The 24,761-nt window shown below is 42.1% G+C and overlaps 1 protein-coding gene across 8 annotated transcripts in view; it reads right to left on the bottom strand.

Moving 5' to 3' along the window:
• The window catches only part of MLLT10 (MLLT10 histone lysine methyltransferase DOT1L cofactor), a 222,898-nt gene that overhangs the window by 175,869 nt on the left and 22,268 nt on the right, over positions 1–24,761 (bottom strand). For 7 of the 8 annotated variants that reach the window (XM_073334203.1, XM_073334205.1, XM_073334208.1 and 4 more), the window contains one exon: positions 9,760–9,814. In XM_073334203.1, the coding sequence (XP_073190304.1) occupies positions 9,760–9,814 (55 nt within the window). Of the gene's footprint in view, positions 1–9,121; positions 9,258–9,759; positions 9,815–24,761 lie in introns of all 8 variants that reach the window. The other variant, XM_073334212.1, reaches the window with a different exon arrangement.

Genomic DNA, 24,761 nt, shown 5'->3' with positions numbered 1-24,761 from the left:
AGAGATGGCAAACAGTAGCCAAACAGCAAACAGGATGCTGCACAATAGACAGAGGTAAGGATATACATTTTGTACTTTAGGATTATGCACGATGTCACTGTTACAAAATCCATCACAGAATCCTGAACATCCACACAGAGCTACAGTGAAAGAATTTTGAAGAGGTCACAAAGTAAACTGCATGAAATTCAATTTATCTTCCTTGAGGATGAAAAGATAAGCCAGCCCTCCTTCAATTTGACCTTTTGAACAATTTGCTTTTGGGAATTTGCACGGCTTGGATTGAAGCAGTTAAACTATGGTAAAAACAGCTTTAGGTTTAATGTAGTTTGTCCATGGAGTAGGGTAAAAAACAGTTTTATCTGACACTGCTATCAGTTGGGGGATGAGGGTCCTAAAACTTAGCAAAATTATTAAATTAATAGGAAGAAGAGATTTCAAATATGTTTATATCTGAAACTTCCCCCAAAGCTATTTTCCCCAATTACAAGAAAGATCTCTTAAATTAAGTGGTTAGTGGTTTGCTTGTTTTTAATTTCCATCTCTGAAAGTTTTATATCTATTGATTAAGAGGATTAACATATTCCTGAGTATACAATAACAGTGAGATGTAGGCACTTCTTGCACAACATGTCAGCAGTCATGCACAGATTGCATTCTACTACCTGCCTTCTCATATATTAATGCTCACTGAAAATGCAACATAGCAGTAAAGAAACTCAGACAGGGAAAGCTGCTGACTCAAAAGAGCTGGCATGTGACATTCCTTACAGATTTAGGAGATCCCTGCTCTAACCCTTTAAAACACGATGACATAAAAACATTGCATTATTAGCTGGCTTTCTACCAAGCAGCTGCATGTGAGATGTCTTGGTGAAAAGCTGACATAGGAATGCTGTGTAACAGCATTCCTCATCATCATTCAGCTGGATCAGATTTCAAACAACTTCTACTTTAATTCAGTAGAACAACAAGCCTCAGTATCAACCTTTTAAGTTCACAGACAAAAACAGTGATACAGAAAATTACTGTAAAACACTCATTCCAACAATATCAAAACATTTCTAAACAGTTTTAAAAAGTAGTAAATAACACACTTTCTTTAAAAAAAAAAAAAAAAAAAAAAAGCTAACATTTGGATAAGTACCTGATACCATAAGACAATATAAATATGAAAGTTAGAGGTTGGCCTAAACTTTAGTCATTTTTACTTCTAATACTTGTGTGGTCCTTCCCCTTGAATGGATTAAAAAAATTACAGCATTTCAGTCAATCCAATTAACAACATTTCACTGTATTCAAACTGACCAACTCCAATGCCAAAAACCCCAAATGACACCTCCCAGCTCACTGATGAAAGCTATCCTGAAAAAAAGTATTTGCTTCTTGTTTTCAATGTAAAAAAACAAGTCCAGTGGCACCTTTAAGACTAACAGATTTATTTGGGCATAAGATTTCGTGGGTAAATCTGAAGAAATGGGTTTTCTACCCATGAAAGTTTATGCCCAAATAAATCTGTTAGTCTTAAAGGTGCCCCCAGACTCCTCCTTGGTTTTGTGGATACAGCCTAACACAGCTACCCTTCTGATACTTGTTTTCAATATGACAGGTTTCAGAGTAGACTTGAATAAAGACTGGGAGTGGATGTGTCATTAGACAAAGTAAAACTATTTCCCCATGTTTATTCCACCAACCCCCCACCCCTCCACTGTTCCTCACACATTCCTGTCAACTGCTGGAAATGGCCCACCTTGATTATCACTACAAAAGATTTCCTCCTCCCCACCCCAGCCCCCTCGGCTCTCCTGCTGGTAATAGCTCACCTGATCACTCTTGTTCTCTTGTTACAGCGTGTATGGTAACACCCATTGTTTCATGTTCTCTGTGTATATAAAATCTCCCCACTGTATTTTCCACTACATGCATCCGATGAAGTGAGCTGTAGCTCACGAAAGCTTATGTTCAAATAAATTTGTTCATCTCCAAGGTGCCACAAGTACTCCTTTTCTTTTTGTTTTCAATATGTTTCTCTAAGAAATATAATCTTACACAAACATAATAAAAACACATATACAGGAAGACAAAGATATTACTAGAAAGTTTATTAAGTCATGTAATAGTCTTCAAATATTTGAAACAGAAAAAAAAATAAAGCTATCAGGGTTCTGATGATTTTATAACCCATTTAAATCTCACTCATATATTTTACTTTTCACATGAATATGCCTTGATGAACATGAAAAGCAAGGAATTCTGGCACTACTCACAGTGATTATTCCATCTAATATATGGAGTCTTATTTACTACTCAAGCCTAATTTTCTATTTTTAATATTAAATATCACTAAGAAATCAAAGGCCATTTAGTAGTGCTTATTAAATTGCATTTTTTTTTATTTTGGGAAACGTTTTAGAGCAAAACAATATTAACTCGCAATGTCCTGCAAAGCACACAATAGGAATAATTACTTTTTGTTTAAAAGACCATAAACAATTTTAATCCAATATTTATAGGACAGTATCAAACACATTAGGTAGTCAAATAAATAGAAAGAATGTTCCACCCTTCACATATTCATAACTTTAAAACCTTACACTTTATTCCTATGGTTTCTGAATGCATGAAGGTGGTCAAGACTGGTATGTCCAACTACTCTTCATAAGCAGGTTACCTCCATGTTTCTAATACAGCTGTAGAAACCGGGTGAATGATGGTTAACTATGGTCCCTACGATACATGGAAATTGCCTAGATGTTTTTAAGAGCCAATATGGATAAAGGTGGGCCAAATTATGTAGTTTTTACTCTGCCCCGACTCAGACAAAAAGATAAAACAAAACTTACTAAAAATCAAAAAAGTTTGTTTGAGGTAAGATTTCAAGAATTGGCCCTTTCAAGTAGCTGGTACAAGCATTTTTTTAAATGGTTCATTAAAACAGTTTGAGCCAAGAGTTTTCAATAATTGTATTAATAAAAAGTTTTGCCACATCCACATTTGCCAACACAAAGTGTGTTACCTAAAGCCACTTTCCACATCAGTTCTTGAAAGCCACTTCAGAATGTTTTTCCTGCACTGAAGAAGCCCCACCCATGGCAGCAGCCATAGAATCCATAATGTATGGAATGGGAGAAATGCCTGCTTCCTGTCTAAACCAGAATTTCTACCACTGGTGGAGCTGTGCTGATGCAGAAACTCCTTAAAAAAATTCCCAGTGCAAACACAACTTTCCTGTATAGGCAGGTCACAATTAGCATTCAATATTAATACTTCTTTAAGGACAATCTACACTACCAAAACTTCTCCAGAAATCATGTTATAACAATGATGTCTCAGTGTAGATGAGGCCAAATCATGTTATAACCATGTTCTGAAACCACATCACAGCCCATGTTCAGCTCTAAGTTCTTGTTTACAACAAGCTTATTCCTCTAAAATTTCCCAGTCACCACCATTGATTCAGCTCTACTGAGAATAGCCCTGGTGTAGACAATGGTAAGTGCAGCCCAGCAGGAGCCTACACCCCAACCCCCTCCCGGAGCCAGCACTCCATACCCCCACCTGCACCCCAAACTCCCTGCCCCAGCCCTGACTATGCATATTCTTTTTACCACACCTGTAACCTTAGCAAATCAAGACATTTCCACACAAACTTCATTCTAATCAGCTCTAGTTGTACCCAGATATCGATTCAACTAAAAACAAATAGTAACAGTCATGCTGAGAGGACCCCATTAGAATCAGGGTCCCACTGTGCTAAGTGCTAAAGGTGACGGTGAAGGTTACCTATCTACCTCAGCCCCAATTCCATCTCCTTGCTTATGGTCCATTTACTCTGGTACAGTTACATCAGAGGATCACAAACACAGAATATTCCTATCAGCATATATTTTGGAAAACAGACAATGTACAGTAACTCCTCACTTAAAGTTGTAGTTATGTTCCTTAAAAATGCTACTTTTCCCCATAAGAATTCATGTAAATAGGAAGGGTTAGGTTCCAGGGGAAAATGTGTGTATATCTGTGTGTGTATATAAATTTAAACAAACAATTTAATACTGTACACAGCAATGATGATTGTGAAGCTTGGTTGAGACAGTGGAGTCAGAGGGTGTGATATTTCCTAGGGAATGCTTTACTGCTAAATGATGAACTAGCACTCAGCTGAGCCCTCAGGATTAATACATTATCGTTAATGTAGTCTCACACTCTGCAAGGCAGCACCAATGGAGGGAGCAGACACAGCATGGCAGAGAGAGACAGAGACACACACCGTGTGTGAGTGAGTCAGTGTGAGAGAGAGAGAGAGAGAGAGCGCGCGCGAGACACAGACACCGTGTTGTGAGAGAAAGAGATGGGCATTGCCCCTTTAAGTACACTGCCTTTTTAAGTAGATCAGCAAGTTGAGACAGCAGCTGCTGCAAGCAAGCTCCCTCCATCCTGAGCCCTGTCATGTCCCCCTGCTCTCTGGAGATGGGATACAGGAACAGGGGACAGGAGCTGGGGGTGGGGAACACCCTGACATTAGCACCCCTCTTCTCCCCTCTCCCCTGCACAGCAAACAGGAGGCTCCTGGGAGAAGCTTCAAGGCAGAGGGCGGGAGCAGCACACGGCAATGCGGGGAGGGACAGCTGAACTGCCCGGCAATTGATAGACTGCTGGGCAGCTACCACACAGGGAACTTAGGGGAGCTAATGAGGGGCTGCCAGCCCACCTTGGTTCCAAGCCCCCACCAGCTAGCTCCAACAGGCTGCTCTTCCTGAAAGCAGTGGACAAAGCAGGCGGTTGCCAAACAATGTTATAAAGGAGCATTACGCAACTTTAAAAGAGCAGGTTCTCTAATTGATCAGCAACGTAACAACGAAACAATGTTAACCGGGACGACATTAAATAAGGATTTACTATACTAGACTCTGATTCATAGCTATTCCAATATAATGAGACAGTATTGCTTCTGAAGTGTCTAGAAGAGAAATCAGAGGTGAGACAAGGTATATCACGCTGCCACATTGCTGAAAGAAAAGGTCTTATTTTGGACACTGATCGTTTTGAGATGAGGGCAGTGGTCACAGATGTGTAACCACATCATGGTAGTTGATGGTATTTCCAGTATAAGCTAGAGCCAAAATCATGCAACTCAATATTCAGGTACTTTAACAGCTCTGACCCTTTGTATATCTAGTGTATCTGCAGTACATTAAAAGGGTTTGTGGTTCGTGTTGAGATTGCCAGAGAGGTAGAGGGCTGGTCATTAAAGCACAATCAAAGTCAAGATTGTTTGTGGAACCTTAAAAAACAACTAAAATGTTCAAGTATTTAATCATATTTACAACCTTATAACTATTTTAGCTTCAGATATGCAAATTACTACATATAATTACGAGTAAATCACTAAAAATACACATGTTAAAATACGGCAAGAGGTATAATTAATAAGACAGGGACACTGACAGTTTGCATTAAAGTAGATCTAAAACTATTAGTTTTCCCCATCAAAACTCACTGGAAATCATGTTTCAAAGTTCATGTAAGGGACAGTAGAGTCCTGTATTTTTTTTTATTTACTTAACACTTTGTTGACTCTTGATTCAACAACAGACATTTACCAGACCTTAACAAGAGCTCTGAAATATATTTATTTTCCATTCTTTCTAATGAGAAAGAATATTTCCAATGCTATTTTTCCCCTTCATAAGAAGGGCTTTCCTGAGAAGCAAGTGGCAAGGCTGCATTGTGTAGTGAACTCCACTGCAGTGGTCTACCACAAGCAGTGTAACTTGAAAGAGAATGGATCACAAACCCATCAATACGGCCATTCCCCCAACTTCCCAAAGAAAAATAATAATCCTATAATTCAAGCATTGGACTAGGACTCAGAAGTTGTGCCTTGATTCCCCATATTTAAAATTTAATAGTTTCATAAAATTTAAAAACCAGAAGGGACCATTAGATTATCTACCCTGACCTTGGGGATACCACAGACCGCTAAATTTTACCCAGTTACCCCTACACTGAGCCAAATAACTTGGGTTAGACTAAAGCATTTCAGTCCTCAGAAGAGTAAATTGTGTGCCACAAGTAGCGAACAGGAGAAATTAGGTGCCACCAATGCCCGAAGAACCTGCAATGTCATGGAATTGATTAGCTGACATATGCCCAGATGACCCTAGCAAGCAATCTAGACACCATGCTACAGAGGAGCTGAAAACCTCCAAGGTCCCTGTCAATCTGACCTGAGAGAAAATTCTTTCCCACCTCTAAACCTAGTAATCCGTTTGGCCCTGAGCATGTGAGCAAGACACACCAGCCAAGCTTCTGAGAAAGAGAATTCACTGTATCACCTCGTAGCACTGGTCTACCCTGCCCTTTGTTCTGTCGCCAGCTGTAGCCAAATTCTGATGACAGGGGGGAACAGAATACATCAAGCCAACTGTGGATTTGGGAAAAAATTCCTTCCTGACCCCTGGTGATGAATTGATTGATGCCAGAGACCTGATTATAGCCATTGTCATAACACAGAGCTGTTAACGTTATCATCATAGTGAGGGCAATGCAGAACTTGATGTTCTCCCTGTGGCCCATGAAAGAAGGTAATAAACAAAGGGATTCAGAGATTCACATTCAAAGTCCAGAAGGGACCACCACAATCATCTAACCCAAACCTCCCACAGACACAGGCCATAGAATTTATCTCAGAAACTAGATTAAAGCACATGGATTAGAAAAATATGAAATCTCACTTTAAAGAGTCCAAACAATGGTGACTCCACAATCTCCCATGTAAGCTATTCTAATTTTTAAATCACACTCACTGCTAGGAAATTGCATCTTATTTCAAGGCTGAATTTGTCCAACTTCAACTTCCAGACACTGGATCTTGCTATGTCTTTGTCAGCCAAGTTGAAAAGCTTCCCACTGTCAGATATCTTTTTTCCATATGTAAGTACCTATGCACAGCGATTAAATCACCTCAACCTTCTCTTCCATGAACAGAATAGGTTGAGCTCCTAAAACTCTCAAAAGCTTGTCTTCTAGACTCCAGGTCACTTCTGCAGCCATCCTTTGAACTCTCACCACTATTTCCACACCCTTCTTGAAACATGGACGCCAGAACTGGGCACAGTATTCTAGCAGTAATCTTACCGATGCGGTGTTTAGAGAAAAGGTAACTTCCCTACTTCTACTTATGTCAAGGTTCCTTCCCCACTCTGAACTCTAGGGTACAGATGTGGGGACCTGCATGAAAACCTCCTAAGCTTATTTTTACCAGCTTAGGTTAAAACTTCCCCAAGGTACAAACTATTTTACCTTTTGCCCTTGGACTTTATTGCTGCCACCACCAAGAGTCTAACAAATATATAACCGGGAAAGAGCCCGCTTGGAAATGTCTTTCCCCCCAAAATCCTCCTCAAACCCTACACCCCCTTTCCTGGGGAAGGCTTGATAAAAATCCTCACCAATTTACATAGGTGAACACAGACCCAAACCCTTGAATCTTAAGAACAATGAAAAAGCAATCAGGTTCTTAAAAGAAGAATTTTACTCGAAGAAAAAAAGTAAAAGAATCACCTCTGTAAAATCAGGATGGTAAATACCTTACAGAGTAATCAGATTCAAAACATAGAGAATCCCTCTAGGCAAAACCTTAAGTTACAAAAAGACACAAAACCAGGAATATACATTCCATTCAGCACAGCTTATTTTATCAGCCATTTAAACAAAACAGAATCTAACACATATCTAGCTAGATTACTTACTAAGTTCTAAGACTCCATTCCTTTTCTGTTCCTGACAAAAGCATCACACAGAGACAACCTTTGTTTCTCCCCCTCTCCAGCTTTGAAAGTATCTTGTCTCCTCATTGGTCATTTTGGTCAGGTGCCAGCGAGGTTATCCTAGCTTCTTAGCCCTTTACAGGTGAAAGGGTTTTTCCTCTGGCCAGGAGGGATTTTAAAGGTGTTTACCCTTCCCTTTATATTTATGACAACTTAATATTCCCCTTCTTATACATCTGAGGATTGCATTAGCCACTTTTTCAACAGCATTGCATTGACAGCTCATGTTGATGTAGGCCTAAGTCCTTCCCTGAGTCTCTGCTTGCCAAAACAGTCTCCCTTGTTGTAGGTACAGCCTGCATTCTTTGTTCCCAGGTGTATTACTTAGCATTTGACGATATTAAAATGCATTTTGTTAGACTGTGACCATTTAGTCAAGTGATTGAGATCACCTGTCCTCATTATTTACTATCCCACCAATCCTTACCTACAAATTTTACCGGCAACGATTTTATACTATCTAGGTCATTGATAAAAATATGGAATAGTGATGAGCCACAAACTGATCCCTGATGGACCCTGCTAGAAACAGCCCCATTAACTGATGTCTCACTATTAGCAACTATATTTTGAATTCTGTAAGTGAGCTAGTTTTTAATCCAGCTAAAGTGTACCATGTAGTTCCACATAATGCAAGTTTTTTAGTCAAAATGTCATTTGGTACTTGGTCAAATGCCTTGGGGACATCCAAATAAACTATATCAACATAGTTTATCAACCAGACCCATAATCTTGTCAAAAAAGACCACAAGTTTGTTTGTCAAGACTTACCTTTCATTAAACCATGTTGACTGGCAGATTTTTAGCCTATAATTCTTTGTAGATACTATTCCATTGTTTTGTCAGGGATCTATAGTTCCCTAAGGGGTCATCCCTTTTAAAATGAGGATACTACTACTTCCCTACCTCTGAGGGCTGTTTAAGGCTGAATTCCTTAGTGTATCTGAAGTGCTCATATACTATGTTTATGAATACCTCAGTAAATTCTATTAAAAACAAGATACATACACAAACTGGGATACAGGACCCACCCCAGAACACAGATCCTCAGCACGCAACAGTTGCTGAGCCTCTGAAAGGGTTCCCAAAATCTTGCTCATCCATCCCCTTTCCACACCAGAATTTGAGCAGTCCTACTAAATCTGAACCTCTTACAGCCACATATGTGGGGGCAGGATTTGGCCCTTGATTAATGTATCGAAAAAAGACAGGCATTTCTAAAAATGCTTGAAACATTCTTTTATATCCCCATTTCGTAGTAAAGATTTAATAAAGACATAAATACTCACTTAAGATTTCCTTTAATGATACTACTCAGTAAGAGCTCAGAATTGATAATGCACGGAACAACATAACGAGCAGATGTAAAGGTGGTGGTAAATCACCACCGCGTCTTTTCGATCTCTAATTTCTGTGTTGCAGAACCTATTTGTAAATATGCATGAAAACTATTATCTGAAACATGCATCAGTGTATTTAGCCTGACCTACAACTTTGGAAGTCCCTGACTTTCCACGCCTGAAAATGGGTTGATGCACTCACAACAGTAGCTTCCAATGACTGTTCATCTTCTAAAATGAATATGTAATTAACCCTTTATCCTAAAGGATCTCATGATTAGAATCTTCTGTATTACAATACAGTTTCTTCCTTCAGTCAGAAAATTGACTTTTTAAATAGAGCTAATAAAATATACAGTGAACTGATTATGTTTTCTGATTGAAGTTCAACCTAAAGTGGACAACTACAGCCCATTATACTTTACTGTAAAATAAATATTAGTTTCTAATGCAGTCTCAGTCAGCTATTGTGTTAAAACAGTTGCTCTTTTTGCGAGCAGATAATATGATCTTTATATTATTTCAGTTTACAGTACAGTTTTCCTTTTATTAAGCAAAAAATTAAAAGAAATAAAAATGCAACTCACCCCCATTATCTGTTCTCTTTAAAGCACCATCCTTATGAGGGCATAATTCACATCTCTAGGGAAAAGCAAAAACAAAAAGAATTGAAATGATCATAAAACATCATAAAAGAAACCATACAGATTATACAAAAGTATAATTGTAACTGTCTTGTATAATTGACAGATGACAGTTTGAGAAGCAAGTGGATACACATTTCCATTAATCTAAACAATGCTAAGGATGTATTCATATTACAGAGCTCTTACAGAATGAAGCTGCTAATTTCTGATATATTTCAAACCATGGCACTGTACTCACTTAAATAGGAAAAAGTTACTTGTAATTCTACATCTCTCTAGAGAGCTTTCAGAATTCTCATTTCACTCCCTAGAAAGACAGACCAACCTCCAAGGATTTGGGAGGGAGGGGCTAATCCCAAAGGAACCAGGTTGTAATCCAAGACTGTGTGAGATATATTTGCTTCCACCAGAATATCGGGGTCCATTGAAGTCATGGATACAGCGAATACAGCTGCAGACATAAGACTCAAAATTCATAGCAGGGTCCTAGCAGTCACCTGCTACCTCTTGCTTCTACCTCCTGATATGACTGATGACGTCTTGCATCCTGTTCCAAGACTGCAGGCTTTGAATGGTGATATACTTGGCATCAGTAGAGCGTGGCCAGTTCACCTGTGTCCCAGAGACAACAATATTCTTCCTGACCATCAGCTTGCTCTCACTCAGATGGCTGATCATAGTAAGGTGATGGAGGAGCCTACAACACTGACAGTTCCTCTGAAGCAGGGTGTCAAGCTCATTTAATGAGGAGTGACAAATTATTTTTTTTCTCCCAATCTATAGCAAAACTCCCACTGGAAACAATGGGAGGCTTGCACAAATATCAGAAGTAGAATTTGGCCTTTAGGTAGTAACTAAAACTTTTACATTACTTATTATTTGTTCAGTACAGTTGTCATCCAGCACCACGCCAGGGGGTGGCCTTTAGAACCACTGATATTTTTGCCCTTTGTTTTTCCTCCATCCCCATCCTCTCCCGTCCATATCTTCTCCTTTCTTCTCTCAGCATTTCCTTCCCTATCGCACTTTTCAAATCCCACAGGCTTTACTCTCACCCTTCCCTCATGGCTCTTGCTAAAATGATCAGCAGTTAAATAGTTAATGCTTACATGAATGGATCATCAAGTGGCTTTAGAACTGGTTAGTAAAGAGATGGTTTCAACACCTGTCAGTCATTTTTTAAGGCTGCCTGCAGACTCAGGCAGACAACACTACATCATTTACACTCGGTTCACATTTTTGAAGGGTTTATATACAATCGGAAATGCTTTTTTTTTTTTTTAAATTAAAACAAATTCTTCAGAATTTGTATAGGTCATTTAGACCACAAAAATACACTTATGCGTGGTATGTTTGACAGACACCTGCTCTCCAGGCGTCAAACACTAGCTGCATTAGGGCCTCTCAAAGTGGGAGTACACTGGGGTCAAAACCAATCTTCAACACACTAAAGGAGCTAATTCCACAGCATGTGGGCAATCTTGGCACAATAAGCACTCTGACTGCAAACAGCTCTGAAAAATCTTGACACAAGCCCAAATTAGCACCGAAAGTAATTACTACAGCTTCAGAGATTAACAGGCTTGACCTGCCTAGATCTCCAAATGTACATTACCACTGAAGCCTCTCAGAGCAATTTCCCAATTCTAAATACATATAGAGAAGGGATACAAGAGGCTTCAAGTGCTAATGTGCATAAAGTTATTAAAAGCTTCAGCACGGGCAAGTCAGAGAGCAGTTTGCTTTCTCTCTGTGCCCCCTGGTATTGCCGAATACTGCTAGCCCTGACTTCAAGCATCAGTATCTGTACATGGCAAACCATTGGCAGGAATGACACGGAATGCTTCAGTGGAGGTGGTGAAGCTACATCAGTGGACATAGAGCGGAAAACTGATGTCTGCACTACTTGCATCAGTGCATACTCAAATCCCTCCAGAGGTGAGGCCAACTCAGGCTTTTCTCTTTCAAAACACTCTGGTCTGATCTGAAGCTGAGATCAACTGAATCTCTAGAGTAAAGCTGCCTCAGGGAACACCTGAAAGCATTCCCTAGCACACCTGCATACTTGAGACAGTATCTGCCCCAAACGCTCCTTTCACAGGACACATGGAAGAAAATGCAACACATGCCTTTTCATAATAGGCATACCTCTGGGGTTAAGAACGCATAGTTTGTCACCCTGAAAGGACATAAAACCCTCAGTGCCTGAAACAGACCTGCACCACAAAAATGTAGGTTACTTACTTGTAACTGGTGGTTCCTTCAGGAGATGTGGTCTATAACTGTTTTCCATATATGAGTATGGCACCATGCACCTGAGACTGGAAAATGTTGCAACTAGTGTCCGTTGGTCCATGCCTGCACCCTGGCTCTCCTCACATGCAGCACCGAGGGTATAAAGGGAGTTGCAGACTAACCATCTCTCCAGTTCCTTCTCTACCACAACTCCAGTCATGATCCAAAGCAGAAGGGAAGGAAAACGGGAAGCGGAATACAGATAGGGACCACACATCTCAATGAACTCCCAGTTACAGGTAAGTAACCTCCATTTCTTCAAGTGCTGGTCCCAATGTGTTCTCCGTATATGGGTGACTGGCAAGCAGTACTCAAATGGGAGAGAGGGAGTGTGAGGATGCAGGCAGCATACACGTCTAACACTGCAATTCCAAACGCTGCATCAACAGAAGAGGCTTGGACCAAAGCGTAATGCTTTGTGAACTTGTGGATGGAACTCTAGATTGCTGCCTTACAAATGGCCAGCATAAGGCACTTCTCAAAGAGATGCTACTGAGTTCACCTGTGCCCTAGTGAGATGGGCCCTTATCCCACCTGGGGGAGGGAAAAGTGCCAACTGATAGCAAAGGATATAGGCAGAAATCCACTTTGAGAATATGAGCAGATACTGCTAATCCCCATGCTCGCTCTGCAACAACTACTAATAGTATAGGTGATTTTCTAAATGGTTTCGTTCTTTGCAGGTAGAACGCCAATGCTCATCTGAAATCAAGAGGATGAAGTCTTCTTTCCTTGCTGGAGGCGTAAGGCTTTGGGAAGAATATCAGTAAGTGAATCGATTGGTTTATGTGGAACTCAAAAACTATCTTCGGGATGAATTTCGGTTAGAGGAGAAGGGATGCCTTCTCTTTTGAAATGAAGCGTGAAGCAAGTCAGCCATGTGGGCCCTCCAGTTCACCTGCCCTTCTGGCCAACATAATGGTGACGAGAAAGGCGAACTTCATAGACAGGTAGAACACTGAGCACGTGGTCATCAGTTTGAAAGGTGCCCCAGTAAGTGCTGCAGTATAAGTACTTTGGCTTAGTTAGTAGTGGGAAGACCCTAGTCAGACCCTTTAGGAATCTAGCTGCCATGAGGGAGGCTTAGGCAGACCTGTATCCTTGGGACCTGCACATCAACACTCACTCAACTTGGAAGGAGTTAGGGAGGAATTCCTTCTCCTGGAAGCAGATTTAGAGGTGGATCTGTTTTTGTGTCTGTGAGAGTGCACCTTACTCTCATAAGAAGCCTGAGAAAATAAGTCATTAGATTTATCCGAGCTGGCCTCTGCTTCTGCGCTCATGCTCAGACTCGTGCTGCTTGAGGACTGAGGACAATGTACAGGGAAGTCTCCCAGGCCTGGATCTGACTCGGATCTCATGGCTTTCTCCATGAGGTGCTTCCTTAACTGGAACTCTTATGCCTCTCAGATCCAGGGTGGGAAGAAACAACAGACACTGCACTTGCCAGAGGTATGCACCTCTCCTAGGCAGTAAGGGCAGCAATAGGGGTTATTGCTGACCAAGGAGGAGCAATGACAGGAGACAGTTTTTAAATCCCAGAATTCTGGCAAAAGTCCTACTCCCAAAAGGAATGACAAAGATGGTCTCCCAGTGTGGGGAAAATTAAGCTACACTAACTACATAATATACTATAAAAACAGTAACAAACTATATACAATTATATTTACTGAGATTAAGATGATGCGAGGATAGCTCCAGAAATAAAGATTCCGACTCAGGCCACACGGCAGTAACAAGGAACTGGAGAGGCAGTCAGTGTGCACTTCCCCTTATACCCTGGGTGCTGAACATGAGAAGATGCAGGTCATACGTGTAAACCACTTGACACTAGAGGCAAAATTTTCCGGTATCAGGTGCATAGCGAGAATAAGTATCCACATGCGGAATACTGACGGGAACAAGCATTCGAAAAGCCACTAATGTTCCTCACAGAAATCTGGAAACCAGAGATGGGACAGAGGTGCCCAAAAGGCACCAGGAACATCAAAATAAAGCGGAGTAGGGTGACAGGAACACAGGGGAAATATCAAAAAAGGGTCCCCAAAACAGAACAGGTAAAAGAGATCGCTCCTGAGGGATGCTCTTTCAGTGGCAGAGCATTGGCTTGTTTCGCCTAGCAAAATGAAGGCTGAGAGGATATGATTGCTTTCTATAAATATGTCAGGAGGGTAAACAGCAGGGAGGACTAAAAGTTATTTAAGATGAAAGCCATTGTTAGCACAAACACAAATGGATATAACTGGCCATGAACAAATTTCAGGCTGCGAATCAGAAGGTTTTTAACCATCAGAGGAGTGAGGCTCTGGAACAGCCTCCCAGTAGTTGTGGGGGCAAACAACTAGTTAGTTTTAAAATATCACTTGATAAATTTATGAGTGGGACTGTATGACGGAGTTGCTTGCAATGGTGGGGACAGGGCTTGGCAGCCCTGGTGGTCCCCTCAGTTCATATCTTATGTTCCTCGCATGCTTCAGGGGTCAGCAGCTCAGCTGCAAGGGTCAGGAAGGGAATTTCCCACACACACTTTGTATTTGGGGAGGGAGGGGGCAGGTGTCTCCCTTCACTGAAGGGAGATGGCCACAGCTGGAGATTGGAGACTGGATGGGGTTGGCCAATGTTCTGAAATCGTACTGAGAATTCTTTCCACTGCTTACTGGTTGGTTCTTGCTCACATGCTCATGGTCTAACTGTTCATTATACATGGAGTCAGGAAGGAATTTTTCCACAGGTCAGACTGGCACGGAACTTGAGAGGTTTTTGCCTACCTCTACAGCATGGGGTGTGGGTACTTGCTAGGATCATCTGGGATCTGGGTATATTTTACTTAATTAATTCCCTGCCAATTCAGGGAATTGATGCCTCAGCCCCTCCTGTTTTCTGCCTACAGCACATAATGGTTTAGTCCCCTGAGGGCTAGAACACTTTAGTTTAATTCTGGTTATCAGTCTTTGTGTAGAGTGCTTTAGTGGCCTGTGATATAAAGGATGTCAGACTAGATAATCTGGTGGTCCTTTCTGGCCTTAAACTCTACGGCAGTCAATAAAGAATTGACTGGAAGCTTCCCAGTGCTGCAGTTGGGGTGGTGTGTGACTATCAGAGGATAAACATAAGAACATAGATCAAAGGTCCATCTAGCACAGTATCCTGTCTTCCAACAGTGGCCAATGCTAGGTGCCCCAGAGGGAATGAACAGAACAGGTAACCAACAAGTGATCCATCCCATCTACCATTCCCAGATTCTGGCAAACAGAAGCTAGGGACACCATCCCTGTCCATCCTGGCTAATAGCCATTAATGGACCTATCCTCCATGAATTTATCTAGTTCTTTTTTGAATCCTGTTATAGTCTTGGCCTTCACAACATCCTCTGGCAGGAAAATACTTCCTTTTGTTTGTTTTAAACCTGCTGCCTATCAATTTCATTAGGTGACCCCTAGTTTTTATGTTATGAGGAGTAAACACTTCCTTATTTCCTTTCTCCACATCAGTCATGATTTTATAGACTTCTATTATATCCCCCATTAGTCGTTTCTTTTCCAAAATGAAAAGTCCCAGTCTTATTAATCTCTCATCATACGGCAGCCATTCCATACTCCTAATAATTTCTGTTGCCCTTTTCTGAACTTTTCCCAAGTCCAATACATCTTTTTTGAGATGGGGCGACCACATCTGCACACAGTATTCAAAATGTGGGCATACCATTGATTTATATAGAAGCAATATGATTTTTTCTGTCTTATTATCTCTCCCTTTCTTAATGATTTCCAGCATTCTGTTTGCTTTTTTGACTGCCGCAGCACATTGAGTGGATGTTTTCAGAGAACTATCCACAAATTACTCCAAGACCTCTTTCTTGAGTGGCAACAGCCAATTTAGACCCCATCATTTTATATGTATAGTTGGGATGATGTTTTCCAATGTGTATTACTTTGCATTTATCAACATTGAATTTCATCTGCCATTTTGTTGCCATTACCCAGTTTTGAGAGATCCTTTTGTAGCTCTTCACAGTCTGCCTGGGACTTAACTATTTCGAACAATTTTGTATCATCTGCAAATTTTGCCGCCTCACTGTTTACCCCTTTTTCCAGATCATTTATGAATATATAGAATAGGACTGGACCCAGTACAGACCCCTGAGGGTCACCACTATTTACCTCTCTCCATTCTGAAAACTGACCATTTATTCCTACCCTTTGTTTCCCATCTTTTAACCAGTTACTGACCCATGAGAGGACCTTCCCTCTTATCCCATGACAGCTTACTTTGCTTAAGAGCCTTTGGTGAGGGACCTTGTCAAAAGCTTTCTGAAAATCTAAGTACACTATATCCACTGGATCCCCCTTGTCCACATGCTTGTTCACCCCCTCAAAAAATTCGAGTAGATTGGTGAGGCATGATTTTCTTTCACAAAAACCATGTTGACTCTTCCCCAACAAATTATGTTCATCTATGTGCCTGACAATTTTGTTCTTAGTTTCAACCTGTTTGCCCGGTTCCGAAGTCAGGCTTACCAAGGATCACCTCAAGAGCCCTTTTTAAAAATTGGCATCACATTAGCTATCCTCCAGTCATTTGGTACAGAAGTTGATTTAAATGATAGATTACAGACTAGTTAGTAGTTCTGCAATTTCACATTTGAGCTCCTTCAGAACTCTTGGGAGAATACCATTTGGTCCTGGTAACTTATTACTGTTTAGTTCATCAATTTGTTCCAAAACCTCCTCTAATGACACCTCAATCTGGGACAGTTCCTCAGATTTGTCACCTAAAAAGAATGGCTCAGGTCTGGGAATCTCCCTCACATCCTCAGCTGTGAAGATGGATGCAAAGAATTCATTTAGTTTCTCCGCAATGGCCTTATCGTCCTTGAGTGTTCCTTTAGCATCTTGATCATCCAGTGGCCCCGTTGGTTGTTGAGCAGGCTTCCTGCTTCTGATGCACTTAAAAAATGTTTTGCTATCACTTTTTGAGTCTTTGGCTAGCTGTTCTTCAAATTCTTTTTTGGCCTTCCTAATTATATTTTTACATTTCATTTGCCAGAGTTTATGCTCCTTTCTATTTTCCTTACTAGGATTTAACTTCAACTTTTTAAAGGATGCCTTTTTGCCTCTCACTGCTTCTTTTACTTTGTTGTTTAGCCACAGTGGCACTTTTTTTGTTCTTTTAGTATGTTTTTTTAATTTGGGGTATACATTTAAGTTGATCTTCTATTATGGTGTCTTTAAAAACTTTCCATGCAGCTTGCAGGGATTTCACTTTTGGCGCTTTACCTTTTAAATTCTGTTCAACTAACCGCCTCATTTTTGTATAGATCCCCTTTCTGAAATTAAATGCTACAGTGTTGGACTGCTGTTGTGTTTTCCCCACCACAGGGATGTTAAATTTAATTATATTATGGTTACTAATGCTAAGCGGTCCAGCTATATTCACCTCTTGGACCAGATCCTGTGCTCCACTTAGGGCAAAATCAAGAATTGCCTCTCCTCTTGTGGGTTCCAGGACTAGCTGCTCCAAGAAGCAGGCATTTAAGGTGTCAAGAAACTTTATCTCTGCATCCCATCCTGAGATGACATGTATCCAGTCAATATGGACAGAGCTGAAATCCCCCAATAGTACTGAGTTTTTTATTTTAATAGCCTCTCTAATCGCCCTGAGCATTTCACAGTCACTATCACCATCCTGGTCATGTGGTCAGTAGTATATCCCTACTGCTATATTCTTATGATTAGAGCATGGAATTTCTATCCGTAGAGATTCTATGGTACAGTTTGGTTCATTTAAGATTTTTAGTTCATTTGATTCTACACTTTCTTTCATACATAGTGCCATTCCCCCACCAGCATGACCTGTTCTGTCCTTCCGATATATTTTGTACCCTGGTATTACTGTGTCCCATTGATTATCCTCATTTCACCAAGTTTCTGTGATGTCTATTATATCAATATCCTCATTTAAAACGAGGCACTCTAGTTCACCCATCTTATTATTTTGACCTCTAGCATTGGTATATAAGCACTTTAAAAACTTATTATGTTTTAGCTGTCTGCCATTACATGATGTAGTTGAATGGGACTTTTTTTATTTGACTGTTTCTCATCAGTTCCTACCTGTATTTTATCATCTTCCATCCTCTCCTCCTTACTAGGACATAGAGAATCTCCATTAATAGATTTTCCCCAAGGGATGTCGCTGTCCGAACCATGTGCTCCTCCGCACCTGTCGGCTTTCCCCCAGCCCTGTGAAGAGGAACCTCATGCTCCTACATATTGTGATTGCCTTTAGGAATAAAAAGGCTTTAAAGTTTGAAGAATTGTACCTGTCTGACCCTAGGCAGCTGAATCCCAGGAGTTCAGAATCTGACACAGATTGCAGCTACATCCTCAACTGGTATAAACTGGCAGAACCCCACTGAAGTTAATGAAGCTATTCCAATTTACAATAGCTAAGAATCTGGCCCAATATCTTTAAAGTGGAAATCTCTTAAGGAGGTTTACAAAAAAAACAAAAAACCTGATGTCTCCTTAATACAGCACCAGTGGGCTGTGCCTCTCTTCTACCACAGAACTCAGGCAGTCCAGACTAAGTATTCAGACACTGGGGCTTAGCCACACTCCTTCTGTGGCCCACTAGTTGAATGCTTCCTAAGATGTAGAGATACTTAAAAATTTCCAACAGCATTTATCAGCCACTTTGAATTTTACCTGGATAGAAATTCAATAAGCATACATAGTGCTCTCTTAAGAGATTAATTCAACCAGGGTGAGTCAGTTTGAAGGTAGAGGCCAATCCCAGAAAGGAAAGCAGCTGACAAATTTTATATGCTGGATCCTGACCCATCCCTGAATCTTCTACTAAGAAATCACAGTGAGCAGTAAGAATAAAGAGTAAGAAAGATAAAGAAAAGAGGACACACACACACGATCCATCCTACTCCTTTCCTGGAATGTACTGCTGGTTCATTTAGGAATAACTATTGTGACAGAATACTCCAAATTCTTCATACAAATACTGTTATAATATGAATATGGCATAACTAAGGTATATTTATGCAAAATTGGCCATGTGAGATATCATTGGAAATGTTATGATTTACTTAATATGATTATCCTACTTGTATGCTGGTATCATTTTTGTATCTAAAGTTAGGACTATGAAATATGTAAGAATTACAACTGTTAGCACCTGGGGAATGCCTACCAGACAGAATGCAATCAGCCTGGATGGGTCATTAGTTAGAACACTAGGGGCTTGTCTACACTGGGAAGTTTTGTTGCCAAAACCTGGCCTTTGGTGAAAAAAAAACACGATAGCGTACACACTGTAAGGTCATTTTTTTCCGAAACCCCACCCCCCTACCCCCAGTTTTGGTGACAAAAAACTTCCACCCCTGCGAGAGACTTTTGTCTTTTCCATCCCTTTATAGTCGACGAACAGCCAGTGTAGACACCACAGGGTTTTTTTCAATTTTATTGGCTTCCAGAAAGTATCCCACAATTCCCCTACTGCCGCTCTTGTCAGAGGTTTGAACTCTGCTGCCCTGCAGCCAACCTGCACCTCCCTCTTGCAAGACCCAGGACTTTTAAATCTCATTTCCTGTTTGCTGGCTTCCCAGAGCAGCTTCCAAGGTGAGCATGGCTGGCTATCACCCCAAAAGCGCTCCCTCCTGGACCACCGAGTTGTTGGATTTGATCAGTATAGGGGGAGAGGAGTCTGTTCAGTCGCAGCTGCAAGTGACCCGTAGGAATCAGGACACAAGGGCAAATCTCTCGAGGCTTGTGTGAAAAGGGCTATGATCAGGACACGCAGCAGTGCAGAGCAAAGATAAAGGAGCTGAGGCAGGCGTACCGTAAGGCGCAGGAGGTGAACCATCGCTCTGGTGATGCACCTAAGATCTGCCGCTTCTAGAAGGAGCTGAATGCTATCCTCGGTGGTGACCCCACCTCCATCCCCGATTGCCCTGTGGATACTTCGCAGGCTGCTGAAAGAGGGGGTAACTCTGAGGCTGAAATTGTGGATGAAGAAGTTGAGCTAGAAGACACGGGGTGGCCTAACGGGGCATGCAGCCAGGAACTTTTCTCCACTCCAGAAGTGCTCAACGGGGAGTAGAAAACAGATGTGACTCTGGGTAAGTTGCTGTGGCTTGTGTAGGGAATCGAAAGTGGGAGGCAGTTAGTGTGCAGCTAATCTACATGGCCAAGTATGGTGTCGATGGACATCGAGACCTGCAGGGAATCCTCCAGAGAGAGGCTCTGGAAAGTTTCCAAGACGTACTTGTTAAGCCTCTACTGCAGATTCCAAGGGATTGAACCCTTGTTAGGTCCCCCATTGGTGGAAACTGTACCATGCCATTTAGCAGTCACTGGAGCTGGGACCAAAGCAGCACGTAGCTGAGCTGCATATAGACCAGGGTGAAAGCCGCAAGCATTCAAAAGCTGAGCCCTGGTTTCCCTAGTCACCCTCATCATTAGTAACCTCATCAGCGAGATGTCAGCTGGCAGGTTAGCCGCCTGTGAAAAATTGTGGGCTAATTTTAGAATGAGTTCCTTGAAAAGCTCCCCTGCAAGCTGAGACCTTTTGTCCATACACACAACTGCCTTTCCCCCACTCCCAGAACTCACCATGACTGGGGTGCTCACAGGGCTGTGTGCCTGCCTAATTCTCAGAGAGAATTATTTCTACTAGCAAAATGCCCTTTTACGTAAATGTTTCAATCATTTGCTGGAATGCAAAAATCCCTCTTCTGTTCAGCACAGACCCTGAGGAACACAACACGCACCCCTGCCAACCTGCTGCAACAGATAAGAAAAAAATCCTAGGCGCCGGAAAGAGGAGATGTTCCACAAGGTGCTGCAGCGTGATGAGAGATGGAGTGGGGCACGGAAAGAGTGCTGGAAAGCCGAAAGCCAGGACAGAAAAGAGAATGCTGCTTTTGGTAGGCAAGCAACAGAGCGGATGCTAAAAGTTATGGAGGATCAGACAGAGATGCTCAAGTCCCTGATACAGCTGCAGACTGAGCAGATCCGAGTTCGAGCGCCTCTGCAGCAGATACACAATTCTTTGCCAACCCCACCGCCCTCTATGCCCACACATTCCTTTTCACTCCACAGCACTCCCGAATTTCCCCATCACTCCACCCCCCCTCACAGCTTGCACAATGATAGCTGGAGCTACACACAGTTGTGAGGTTTTACCCTTTTTAACAATAAAGGCTAAGGTATTTAATGGTACTGAGTTTTTATTCTGTGTTCTACAAAAGCGTATTGCAATCAATTCACTCTCTGGTAGAGGTCTCTAAAGCATTGTGTTGCACGGATCTTGGGCCCCAACACTGTACATGGATGCAACAGGGAAGCAACTCCAAAGCACATGTCTTACTGCCCCTCATTGCCAAAGTGGTTCCTCAAAGCCTCTCTGATGTTCACAGGAGCCCTCTGGGCTCCTCTGACAGCCCTAGCATCTGGCTGTTCAAACTGTGCAGCCGAGCGCTCTGCCTCAGTGCTCCACACCTGAGCAAACATTTCACCCTTAGAGTCACACAGATTATGCAAAGTGCAACACGCGGCTATGACCACGGGATTATCATCCTCGGTAAGGTCTCGCCTGCCATTTAAACACCTCAAGCGAGCTTTCAAATGGCCAAAAGCACATTCGACTACCATGCGGCACCTGCTCAGCCTGTTGTTAAAACGCTCCTTGCTGATGTCCAGGTGCCCTGTTTAAAGTTTCATGAGCCAGGGCTGTAAGGGGTGAGCAAAGTCTCCCAGGATTACTATGGGCATTTCCACATCCCCCACTGTGAACTTGTGGTCTAGAAAGAAAGTCCCTGCCTGCAGCTTTCTGTACAGGCCACTGTTCCTGAAGATGCGTGCGTCATGCACCTTTCTAGACCAGCCTGCATTGATGTCTGTGAAACGCCCCAGGTGATCCACAAGTACCTGCAACACCCTGAATCCCTTCCTATTGAGGTATTCAGAGGCAAGGTGGTCTGGTGCTAAAATTGGAATGTGTGTGCCATCAATGGCCCCACCAGAGTTAGGGAAACCCATCTCCGCAAAGCCATCCACTAAGTCATGCACATTTCCCAAAGTCACAGACCTCCGCAGCAGGATGTGATTTATTGCCCTTCACACTTAGAGTAATACAGCCCCAACAGTGGACTTTCCTACTCCAAATTGATTTGCGACTGACCGCTAGCAGTCTGGATTCACCAGCTTCCACACAGCAATTGCAACACGCTTCTCTACCGAAAGGGCAGCTCTCAATCTGCTGTCCTTGAGCTGCACGTCGCGGGCCAGCTCAGCACATAGCTCCATGAAGGTTGCTTTACGCAACCCACTGGTTATCATCCCACACCTGCATGACAATACAATCCCATCAATCAATGCTTGTTTCCCTAGCCCAAAAGCAATGCCCTACCATACGCAGCTGCTCTGTGAATGCACAAAGCACTGATAAGTGCCTGCAATTCATCCTCTGCTAACTTTGCGAGTATCTCTGCAAGTAACTGTGCTGCCATGTGCAATGTCCTCATGACAACTAACAGCACATAGGAGAGAAGTGCAAGATCCATCCTCTCTCACTGCACGTGCTGGCACGCACTACAAAAGAATGCCAGTTGGAAAAACAAGGCAAAAGAAAGCCAGAGACCTTTGGAGGGTTGGGACACAAAGCAGTGCATAACAGTACATTTTGCACATCCCAGGATGCGCCACAATCCGTTCCCGCATTCCCACAACACCTAGCGACAGACGGCGTCACCAGGCACTGTGGGATACATACCCACAGTCTATTGCACTCGCTGTCAACAAAGATGCCCCGAATGTGGACATGATCTGTCGACAGAGGGAGCAACTGTACACACACTTTGGAGACTTTGCTTTTGTCGATTTTCCCTTGTCAACATTAGTTTCATCGACAAAACTTCCCAGTGTAGACAAGCCCGAGGACTTTGAAAATGCTAATCTCCCACCTTCCTGAGAAGTTTCCTGGAATGCTGCTTTGACACTGCAGGGTCAGGTGATCATGTCTCCTCATACTGGAAACCATTTTGGATTTCTAGTGTTTTTCCATTAAGGGTGGGGTGAGGGTTAAACTGGGAAACAAAGGATTCCGTCCATATGCAAATCCTATTTAAAGCTGGGGAGTGTGTTAATCTTGGTTCACTCTTCACTGAATCCCCACCCAGGATGACAGCTGGAAACATCTAAGGGCTTGTCTACACTGGCACTTTACAACTTTATCGCTCAGGGGTGAGGGGGGAAAAAAAAAAAAAAAAAAAAAACACAAAAAGCCCTGAGCACTGCAAGTTTCAGCACTGTAACATGCCAGTATAGACAGTGCACCAGCACTAGGAGCTGCGCTCCCAGCACTGGTAGCTATGCCCCTCATGGAGGTAGGTATTTAGAGTGCTGGGAGAACTCTCTCCGAGCGCTTTAACGTTGCCAAAGAAGACATTCCTTAAGAAACAAAGGCAAAGGGAAAGGGAAGGAAGTACTGAACCCAGGCTGGGAATGGTGGCTGGCCCATGAAGCATATATCTGGAATTTTAGACTGCAAACAAGAGCAGTTTGTCCTCAAAAAATTCTGCAACCCGCCTAAAACATTTAGGGTGAGAAATTACTATTTGTAGCCAATTTCTTTCGCGTATTAAGTCTAGTTTGCATGTTTGTTTTATTTGCTTGCTAATCTGCTTTAATTGTTTGCTATCCCTTATAATAACTTAAAATCTACATTTTGTAGTTAATAAACTAGTTTTTATTTATTCTAAAACTAGTTTGTGTAATTCATAACTGGGGAGGGGGAGGCAAAAAGCTGTGCATATCTTCCTCCATATTGAGGGAGGGGGCGGATTTCATGAGCTTACACTGTATAGATTTCTGTGCAGCACAAGACAATATAATTTTGGGTTTACATTCCAGAGAGTGTGTGCACTTGAGTGCTGGACAATGCCCGAGCTGAGTCTTTCCACACAGAGCTGTTCTCAGTGTCTGTGTGCCTTTGCAGCTGGGTGTGTCCCTACCGGTGTGTGTGCTAGAGGAGGCTTGAGGGCCTGGCACGGCAGGACAGGGTGAGGGCACCCAGGCTGGTGGAACAGATGGGCTCAGAGGGACCCCAGTACATCAGGTGGCACCCTGGAATGGTGGGGTAACCCATCACAACTATATAATTCCTCTTTTCTCCAAAGAATCAATTTGCAAAGTGACTTAGACATTTAGGAGCTTAAAATATTACTGACTTTCAATGTCACTTTAGGGTCCTAAGTTACTTTTGAAGTTTTTCCCTTATTCTGTGGTGCAAGCGGGTTTTAGCCTGCATATTTCCTTACTAGTAACAGGTGACATCTCTGCCTCTGGAAGCTGCCATGGAATGGTCTCGTGAGCCTGAATTCCTTCTGACACAGGATTTCTGAATATGACATATGCTTCCCTTAGACACTGTTTCATGCATATGGCAACAAGGTCTTTTTACTAAGCCTTTAGGGTGAGAGGAAATGAAGATATCTGATTTCCTGAAGATGGCCATATATTGTTAGACATCCACATTGTGCCATACCCTCTCCCACTTATGCTAAGAGTTCAAACACAAAGAGGACAGGAATCTTTGGAAGATGTTTTAAAAAAAACAAACCACAGTACCAACTT

Source organism: Lepidochelys kempii, chromosome 2 (genome assembly GCF_965140265.1).
Source record: "Lepidochelys kempii isolate rLepKem1 chromosome 2, rLepKem1.hap2, whole genome shotgun sequence".
In the NCBI taxonomy this organism is placed as follows: domain Eukaryota; kingdom Metazoa; phylum Chordata; order Testudines; family Cheloniidae; genus Lepidochelys; species Lepidochelys kempii.
This window is presented reverse-complemented; position numbering and strand designations above follow the sequence as displayed.